Genomic DNA, 10,709 nt, shown 5'->3' with positions numbered 1-10,709 from the left:
ACTCGGGCCTTATATATATATATATATATATATATATATATATATATATATATATATATATATATATATATATATATATATATATATATATATATATATATATTTTAATTTGTATTTTTTCGGGACCCCAATAAATTTTAATCCTGAAATCGCCACTGCGCATCAGACACAAATTTGCACGTATCATGCGTGGTGCGTGATGCGTGATCAAAAGGCATTTTACAAAATTTCGATTTTTTAAGGGCATGTTAAATACTTTCGGGAAGAGGACATTTTGCCCGATTTCCATTATTGTTTTTCTTTTGAAATGGGCCAGAAGATCGACAAATCTAAAACCTAAACATAAAAGCCCAATAACCGATAAATGAACCAAAAGGCCCAATATTTAACGCAGCCTATTCTCAGTTTATATCACCTCCCGCTTTTTTAATTCTGCACAAAACACCCTCACTCCTCAAAACCCTCATTCAAACATTTGATTTTTTTTTTTCTTTTCAAGATTTGAATAAAAAAAATTGGGGGGAAACATGAGAGAAGAAGAAATCGAAAGATTGAGAGGCGTTGTTAGAGACTGTGTGAGTAAACATTTATACTCGTCGGCGATATTCTTCGCCGATAAAGTCGCCGCCTTCACTTCCGATCCGGCCGATATTTATATGCAAGCACAAGCCCTATTTCTCGGTCGCCATTACCGCCGTGCTTTCCACTTATTAAACGCTTCTCAAATCGTGCTTCGTGATCTTCGGTTCCGTTATCTTGCCGCTAAATGCCTGGTATGCGTCATATGTTTGCCCTAATTTTCGTTATTTTTTACTGGTAACAGTTAATTTCGAAATTGAAGATGTTAGTATTATTTTGTGTAGTAATTAATCTTAAATTAGGGAAATTTACTGTCTTTGTGGTGGTTGATTAGTTGTTACTCCGTAATTATTATTTATAATTTTTTATTTTTTTATTTATAATGTGAATGACTAGGAGGAGCTAAAGGAGTGGGATCAATGTTTGTTAATGCTCGGAGATGCGAAGGTAGACGAATACGGAAATTTTACTGCTACTAAGGATTCCAATGTTATGTACTTGGATAAAGATAGCGAAGATCGTGAAATAAATGTGAGTTTTTTTTTTTCCTTCTTTTAGTCGATTTCCTTATATTTAGTGCAATTTTGGTTGTATTCAATCCTAGGAAGCTATACACATCTTAGTAACCTCCAAAGTTTAAGAATCCGTAGATCTTTATTTTCATTTTTTCTTCAATTTGTCAAACCAAGGTTGTAAACACCGCATAGGGACTAATTGGACTAGTGGGACATTGACCAACGTTGACTATGACTGTAGTTGACCGATGTTGACCAAAGTTGTGACTTTAAACTCATAAAATCCCGACTAGTCGGGGACATTTACAACCATGTTTCTAACTAAGAAAATGACCTTGCTTGTGTTACTTGTTGTGAACAAATGCATTTCTTTGTATTATAGATATCATCAGCAATATGTTTTCTTAGAGGCAAGGCATATGAAGCTTTGGAGAATCGTTCTCAAGCCCGACAGTGGTTAGTTTCAACATTAATATTGCTAAAGGCTGAGAATCATATTTTAGTGTACCAACATGTCATATTTTCTTTTGTTTAGTTTCTTTTGAGTGTAATTGTTTCATATATAAAATATTACTTTATGCACGATGCTATAGGTACAAGGCTGCAATTAGAGCTGATCCTTTATGCTATGAGGTACGCACAACTATCTGCAACTGTGTTTGGTGATTCAAATAAGTTTACACTTTATCACTATCCAAATTTTTGTTTATAACTATAATGTATCATCAGCTCTATTTTGAGACTTGCAGGGGTCTTTTTTTGTCTACTATTCTGAAACCCAATGTTATATTTGTTTTTCTTTTAGGCCCTGGAATGCCTTATTGATAATCACATGCTAACATGTGAAGAAGGTAGTTCTTTCGAATTGATTTTTATATTTTATGTTACATATATTATCATCATCCCACTCGCACCAATTGAAGCTGTTAAAAATCTCATGTTGTCTCGTCACTTTTTTTTTTCATATTGTTTTTACATGGATTTATCATTTATATCACATTCGTCACTATATGTCACTGTTTGATTTGTTATTCCATTTCAGAGAAAAGTCTTCTTTCATCTCTGCAGTTTGCTCAAGAAGATGGCTGGCTTTCCTCTTTTTATTCCTGTTTAATAAAAAAGGTATCTGTAAATTTAAGCAATCAGAATACATTGAATACTTTCTCAGTGATGTTTTATTATGCAGTTTCACTTAATCACACTATGGTTTTGGTTTTTGTTCAGTATGATAAAGCAAGTATTGTAGAAGAGAAATTTAGTGAACTTGAGAAAGAAGATATTAGCAACAAACCATCAAACCAATCCTTGAATTGTACCCTAAAAAACAACACAGATCTTTTGGCGTGCAAAGCTGAATACTATCATCAGTGTGGTGAATACCAGAAATGTTTTGAATTGACTACAATGTAAGTGTATCCTTATCATTCAAAAGATAATAATTAGCTTTATGTGATACTCAAATTTAACATCTTTTGACAATTTTGTATAATGTTTGGTTGCCCAGATTACTTGAGAAGGATCCGTTCCATTTCAAAAGTACTATGGTTCATATAGCTGCAGCCATGGAGCTTGGACACTCAAATGAGCTTTATCTTATGGCTTGCAACTTAGTCAAGGACTATCCTCAAAAGTAAGAAAACACATTTGACCTAATAATCATATTACATATTTATGTATTTATGGCGTAAAGACTCATGAGTGCCTTTTACACATCCTGAAGGGCGATTTCATGGTTTGCTGTTGGTTGCTACTACTATTGCATCAAGAAGTATGATCAGTCACGTCGCTATTTCAGGTAACATATTATTTTTGCAAACCTGAAATGTTCATCTTGATTTGTATCGTTAATGGCTTGATCATTATTGTGCTTAATTAGAGGGTGCAAATGTGCAGGTGACATGGGTTGGATTCTTGTCAAAAATGTGTCTAAATGAACTTGGGTAATTTATGATATGAGTTTAATCAGGCCCAGGGGATGGATGGATGATGTTAACCTAAAACATTATTTGTGCAACGATTTATCAAATGTGATTACTAGTATTATACTGTTTCACAATAGTCTGCTTTAAACACGAACATGATTTAGGAGGCTGTTAATGTAAGAAATACACTGTGGACAGCTTTTGACCCATTCATTAGGATGTTTTCTTCTTCTTTATTAACCTTTTTGATCTGTTAGAGATGTTACATAAATTGTATCAACCTATTAGGTAAATTTACCAAACGTTTACCTTTATCGACTCATGCTAATTTTTTCGTTGACAGCAAGGCGACTAGCCTAGACGGAACGTTTGCTCCTGGTTGGATTGCGTATGGGAATGCTTATGCAGCAAAAGAAGAAGGCGACCAAGCTATGTCTGGTTATCGCACTGCTGCTCGTTTATTTCCTGGGTAATTCAACTTTTCTTCATCCCCATGTTCTCGTAAAACCGTATTACTTTTGCTTTTGAGTCTTGACTCTTTAAGTACTCACAATTGAATTACATGTGTTTTTGTTAATATTTTATTTAAATCCTCAGGTGTCACTTGCCCAGTTTGTATATTGGAATGGAGTACATGCGAACCCACAGCTTTAAACTTGCTTATCAGGTGCTTAGGACAAATGGTCTTTAGGCTATTAAAGCTAAATCTAATAATTTGATTATGGTCTAATATATTATTATTTGTTATCTTCTTCAGTTTTTCATGCAAGCAAAGGAAATATGCCCTTCGGATCCACTCGTATACAATGAACTTGGAGTAGTTGCTTATCACATGAAAGAGTGAGCCTTCCTTATTTATTTATTATATCTGTTTAAAATTATTATTATTATTTTATCTGTTTAAACATATTCTTTAAGCCTTGATGTTGTCATACTTGCTATTTTGCAAAATATTTATAGGTATAAGAAGGCAGTATGGTGGTTCGAAAAGACTTTGGCTAATGTGCCATTGCCATTAACCGAGGTTTGGGAATCGACTGTGGTTAATCTTGCTCACGCCCTACGAAAGTTAAAGTATGTTTATCATATTTGTTTTTAAACTATAGTGTTTTACGATTGTGTCAAACACTTATTCTTTGTAATATTTTTGTATAACATCAGGAGATATAGTGAAGCAATCACATACTACGAAAAGGCCCTTACCATAGCAACGAGCTTAAGCACGTATGCTGGTTTAGCCTATACATACCATCTTCAGGTAATATTGCATCTGTTAATGTGTTTTTAATAGAGCTTGTAAAATGGGTGAGTCTCGGTGACCAGTTTGGGTCAAATGAGTATTTTTTTGATTGTTAGTATGTCAAATAAACATTGAACAAGTAAATGCCATAATATTTCGACGATAATCTTATTTCCAAAATACGTTATAATGGGGTGTCCATCTATTTTATGCAGGATAATTATACTGCTGCTATCACATACTATCACAAAGTAAGTTAATCTGGATGTAATTAGTAAGAGCAAACAACTGTAATAATGTGAACTGTGCATTTGTTTTATTATTTTTCTAAAATTAAAAAAATTGGTTTTGTATGAACAGGCATTGTGGATTAACTCGGATGATCAGTTCTGCACAGAAATGTTGACGTTGGCCGTTGTGGATGAAAGTCGTCAAGGTATTGAATCTGAAATATATTTATAATAAGAGAGTAATAGATATTTCATGAATGTGTATTTTTATCTCTTTTTTAATTTAGTAGGGATCATTCTTTTATGTTGTAACAAAATATTCATTAATATATTTACAATTCCCAAAAGTAAACCCCCACTCATATTAAAACATCCACATTTCATTTGATAATCCTTTCAGCCGTTGTAAATAACTTCATGACATAGCTCATTGTGTTATAGGAAGAGGACAAAAGTTGTTATAAAATCTACGTGTGTGATTCCAGTATATACTAGTTTTGAATATAAGAAGAGTCGGTTGCATTGAAAGTCACAGATATCTATTTTCATATATGCGGTATTAAAATGAAATGAAATCAAGTTACTTGAAAGTGGAAATTAACTACTAAATCTTAAAGGTTTCTCAGAATATAGACGTGTGATAGAAGGTATAATATTTCACACTTGTATCAACATTAATATTAATCCCATCATTGGAAGGTATAACTTAAGAGAGTTGAGATGTAGGTAATCAAATTTAAAACATATGTGATTAGGATATAGACATGATGATGAAGTATTATTAAGAAAACATTCGTTAGAAAATATCCTAAGACAGGTTGTTTGTTGTATAAGGTTATATTCTCCAAACTCTTGGGTTGGGTCGTGGGCGTTGACTTAAAAAGTCTGCATCATTATTAATTTATTATTACTGTAGTAATTAGTACAGTATTTTAAATTAATTGTTGATGTTGATGTTGAATGATGATAAGAGATTAAGAGACTATATTTTGAAGTAAACCGTATGCGTCATGCCTTCCGTAAGTATGTTGTATTTTTGACTCGTGAATTCACATTATCTTATCTATAAATTTAATGATATTGTTTAATATTTCTTGTTTTTGCGAATAAAAAACATCATTTATTGTACCAATAATAACTCACTCATCTCCTATAATTTTTAGTACAATTTACACCCACCATAATAATATTATAGTTAAAAAAATAGATCACGGTTGACATTTTGTTACTTTTTACAAAAACTTTCAAATCTCAATAACAATAACAACATGACTTGAAAAAGAGTCAAAAATATACCCCCTCCTTCTCGATATAATTTTCCTAATGTTACTCGAGTCTTTCTCTTTGTTAATTTTAACTTTAAAAGGCAGCACAACACTAACGATCCTAGCAAACGAACTCACCAACAGTAACGATTCTAGCAAATGAACTCATCAACAGGGTGAAAACACGTTTGACTAGAAAATAAAACGTAATTAACGCTATAACATATAGAATCGATAGTATCGGCTACATTAAACCATTTCCACGGGCACAAAAGCCACCGAAAAGAACGTTAGAGAGGTCTTTCACATTATTTTATTATATCAAATAGACAATTAAAAGCAATACTCAAATATTACAACAGCACAACACCAAGCCCACATATTTCATTACATGAATCTTATAACTAGGGGCAGCCACCTGTATTTGCTACCCCAGCATCATCTGCTACATCGTTTTGCTGTTCAGATATCAACGGTCCTTTAAGCAATTGTGAGATAAGGTCTGCAGGATCGTAATAAATCTCGACATCTTCTGCTCTTAACGATTCATCAACCTGCCCATTTCATACACAATTAATATTTTATTAAACGTGTGAATCCAACTTTATGTATAATCAGTATTATTATAAGTAATCAGTGTTATTATAAGTACCTTAAGGATTCCCATGCCATAAAAATCGACCATTTCGCCAGTAGGAGAATGTCCTTTGTAAGGGCCTTCAAAGTAACCCCAGTGTCGAAACTTGTACGATATGATTGGTGGTCCAGAATGAACGCTGATCACCTCCCATGCAAATCCTCGAGGAAACGATGATCGAAAAACATCGTGAGACGATTCAAACGTCTCTTCTTCAGCTTTGTAATACTTATACTCTTCAGGAAGTGTAGTCTTTAATAGTGCATTGTAACTTCCTACCTTCAATGTTTCTTCAGCTGATAAACCTTCCCTCCCTGTATTTTATTTCATTAGATTTGTACTTTAATGAAAGAAATTACAAGTTTTCAACGTCTTATCAGAATAAACTACTACGTAATTAAGTTGCTTTGTGATTAATTAGTTCGGATCACATTTTTAATAAAAGCAATTAGTTACAAGGTTTCAACGCCCTATCAAAATATACTACGGAGTACTAATAATTAAGTTGCTTTGTGATTAATTAATTCGAATCACAATTTTCATAATTTATCTTGACCGATTGCTTGTTGAAGTATTTATTATATGAAAACAACATATGCTTAATTTAAAAAGATCAAAAGGTTTACTAATATTATCTTTGTAACCACCTAAATAAATAAATTACGTGTTCATTTTCGAAGAGTTATACGCTATTCAATTACTATTTTTAATAATAAATTTTAACATATCTTCCATAAATATTTAGATATTAAATATTAAATGTATATATACGTCAAATGACGGATATATTCACTTGTCCTATCTCAAAACTTCAACTCCAACCTTACAATTAGAAATGTTACCTCATACAAATAGAAAGATATTTGATGACTAATAAAATAATTTGGTAACTTATGCAATATTATAATTTACCGTTGACGATGAGTTTGAAGGTTTGAGGATTAATAGATTTGAAGTCTTGTACACGTGTCTTGTGGCTAAGCTCCATCTCCCATGACTTTATTGCATTTTGAACCGTTTCTTCTAGTGATCCTTTTTCCCATACCTACGAACCAAATAACCAAACTAATGTAATTCTATTTAACTTGATTAATTACCGTAGTTACAATAAAGACAAAATTATATACTCCGTACTAAACGGTTAAAATAGGTCAGAAATGATTACGGAAATAACAGAGTCACACTGCATATGCCTCATTATAATTAATTATTCTGAATTATATTACTCGTAAACATGAGCATGAAATATCATCCATTTTCTTTTGAACGGCAAAATTTTTATTAAGCTACCACCGTCGTAACAAGACTAGACGGTTTATAAATAGTATGTGAGTTTTGAAATATATAGTATTAGTGAAAGAGAACTCAATAACAATACTCGATCGACCTTAAGGTGGGGGTTGGGATATGTATATACATAGCGGTTATGGATATCTTTAGGCTACTCGGGAAAGAAATCAATATTTTGCTTAGATATATACATCATCTAACCGAGTTATCGCTATTCACGCCATCCAAAGATAATTATATGTATGTGTACATAAGTTTGTGGTTAAATTACTATGGAGTATATAAGTAAAACCAGTAAGATGCATGCAAGACATATGATACATACATATATAAATATAAGATACAAAGATGTATATATTTGATGGAATTAGAATGATATAAACCTTGGTTCGGCCTTGTTCGAAAAGTTGGTTAACAGCGTCGTAAATTGGAGGACCACCATGTCTCCATTGAGTAGTGTTCTCAGCTTCTTCATGGAGAAAAGACCTATATTTATCTCCACCCTTCTTTATTTTTTCTTCTAATGTTAAACCTTCCATATTTATTATTTACTTTTTTGTTTTTCTTAAATTGTTTTCGTGTGGAACTTTAAGGCACACGAGAGGAGATTTTATAGGTACGAAATGGAACTACAAGGCTAAGATAGTAATTATTAATATCGAGTTTTAGTGTCGTCATACGAATTCGTTTAATATTTGAATAATGTAATTTTATTTATAGACTAGCGTATAGATTGGGATCTCGAGACATGAAGATAATATTATGACTTGCGTTTATAATAACCTATTACAAGGATATATAAGAAATACGTATAAATGAATCGAGCTATATACTCGCAAAATTAGCTTACTTCGACTTGTTTTTATTATAACTATGATTTACTAAGGTTTAAGGATGATGTATTAAACATGATTGTACAACTTACCAAACTGTCCCCACCCTGCCTATCGAACCATCTCACTCATGACTCAACACTTCCCTGTGTGGTCGAATGCCGAGTAACTTAAACCTTGGCCCGTTTACACCCACATTCGCTTCTATCCGTATTACGTACGATGTCGACATGTCGTTTCCCTTTTCATTCACTTATGGTGACCTCAAACACTTTTATTGGACTTTCTTCGATTAGTAGACATGTGAAAGCCAATGAGGCCTTGCTTCATTGGTATCCATGTTTCATGGATTCGAGAGTGACCCAAGTTCGAGTCTAACAACTAACAACTAATCTTGCCTTTCAAAAAAAAAAAAAAAAAAAAAAAGTAGACATGTGAAATTAATACTCGAAATATTTTTGCATAATATATGTGAAACAAGATTCCACATATCATGTCATGGTAAATTTAGAGCATTCATTTAAACTGTTACAATTATTATGTGGATTGTACAATACTTTGTAGTTATACTATTAATATCTAATATTTAACAAGTTGTTGGTAAATGTGCTCCGCCGTGTGCAAGGAATCATTATTTGTACATAACTATATAGTTTTAGCTAAAATATTTTAATGTTAATAAGCTCAATATATATATATATATATATATATATATATATATATATATATATATATATATATAAAAAAGACAATAAACCGTCTCAACGGACCAAACAAACATAATCTAACGTTCAATAATTAAATTAATTAACTTGTATAATTTTAATTTTTTGTTAATTAATAGTAATATGTGGGGAGTAAAAAATATTTTTTTTTTATTTTTTATTTTTTTTGTAAAGTTAGGATCGATTAAAAAGTTACGAAAAAATAATTGTAAAAAGGTTGAGGTAATAATTATAAAGAAAATTTAAAGAGTTCAAAATGAAAATAAAATGGTATAAGAAAATTGGAGGATCAAAGATGAGAAAAAGAGTGAGAAGGGAACAAATTGAAACTTAAAAAAGGATAAATAAATAAATAAAAAGGAAAGAACAAATCAGTGCTCAAGAATCGGCTAGGAGTGAGTCTACAATCTACAGTGAATATAACTTTTGTAATTGATTATATATAGAAATAAGTATAAAGAGTTGGTTGCATTTGAATATACGTCATTTGATATCTGTTATAGTATCTGATGATATTTATGTACAAAATATCTACGTATGTTTATTACTTAGTGCATACATACATAATGTTGTACATTTGAATATTTTTAAAACACAATATTTAAAGAAAACACGATACTTCTGAAAGTAACATTCTTTTTGCTTATTCTTTCTATTCTTTATTTCTATCTGTGATGACCCGAAAATTTTTGATCAAATTTAAACTTTATCTTCAAATGATTTAATGTTTTCGACACGATAAGCAAAGTCTGTAATATTGATTCTCAAAATTTTTTGAACTAATGTTATATATTCAGTTAACCTTTGACTGTTGACCGACGATTCACGAACATCTATTTGTATATATATATATATATATATATATATATATATATATATATATAATAAGTTGAAATATTAATTATTAAAATTAATTATAAATAACTTGCAATGTGTATTTAAAAACTGATTTATGTATATTAAATAAAGATATATACATATATATAATTTTAAGTTATTTAGTAAACGATAGTAACATTCGTTTGTTGATTCGATTGATATTTAGATAAGTGAACTAAAACGTTTAAGATGAACAAGTAAAACACTAATTTGCTACAGTATTTTCGAATTGCTACAATACCCAAAAAACTACAGTGTTTTCAAAAATCACTATTTGCTACAGTAAAAAAAAACCTTTGCTGCAGTGACTTTGCTACAGTAAAACACTATTTCAAAATGAAAATGTATATATTATATATATATTAACAAATAGCGAGACGATGATTTATAGAAGTAATGACCAAAACACTCAAATGTATAAGTTATATCTCGAGTGGTATAGTTTATGGATAATTTAAGACTATATTTTAACAAATGTACGATTCACGAAACGTAAAGTACAAGTTTTCTCGGCGTACGAAATGACATTCGAAAAACCGGAACCGGGACATAAGTCGAGCATCAACGTACAAAATGACGGGACTAAATTTACAA

The 10,709-nt window shown here is 31.2% G+C and overlaps 2 protein-coding genes across 2 annotated transcripts; one reads left to right on the top strand and one right to left on the bottom strand.

Annotated features, from left to right (window-relative positions):
* Positions 1-466: 466 nt before the first annotated feature.
* On the top strand, positions 467-4,843 carry LOC139886088 (anaphase-promoting complex subunit 6). Its single transcript, XM_071869830.1, has 16 exons — positions 467-773; positions 976-1,110; positions 1,477-1,550; positions 1,688-1,727; positions 1,900-1,945; positions 2,137-2,216; positions 2,319-2,500; positions 2,599-2,724; positions 2,815-2,889; positions 3,360-3,485; positions 3,614-3,683; positions 3,774-3,856; positions 3,977-4,090; positions 4,178-4,274; positions 4,472-4,507; positions 4,617-4,843. Exons 1-16 carry the CDS (start codon positions 528-530, stop codon positions 4,716-4,718), a joined length of 1,632 nt encoding a protein of 543 aa, XP_071725931.1. The 5' UTR covers positions 467-527; the 3' UTR covers positions 4,719-4,843.
* Positions 4,844-6,036: 1,193 nt separating this feature from the next.
* LOC139886087 (pathogen-related protein) lies at positions 6,037-8,272 on the bottom strand. The gene is made up of 4 exons (XM_071869829.1): positions 8,062-8,272; positions 7,301-7,433; positions 6,404-6,702; positions 6,037-6,305 (listed from the first exon to the last, which is right to left on the bottom strand). Exons 1-4 carry the CDS (start codon positions 8,215-8,217, stop codon positions 6,156-6,158), a joined length of 738 nt encoding a protein of 245 aa, XP_071725930.1. The 5' UTR covers positions 8,218-8,272; the 3' UTR covers positions 6,037-6,155.
* Positions 8,273-10,709: the final 2,437 nt, after the last annotated feature.

The sequence above is a fragment of the Rutidosis leptorrhynchoides genome, chromosome 1, assembly GCF_046630445.1.
Source record: "Rutidosis leptorrhynchoides isolate AG116_Rl617_1_P2 chromosome 1, CSIRO_AGI_Rlap_v1, whole genome shotgun sequence".
Lineage (NCBI taxonomy): Eukaryota > Viridiplantae > Streptophyta > Magnoliopsida > Asterales > Asteraceae > Rutidosis > Rutidosis leptorrhynchoides.
The sequence above is the reverse complement of the archived record's forward strand: the minus strand, read 5'-3'. Positions and strand labels throughout refer to the sequence as shown.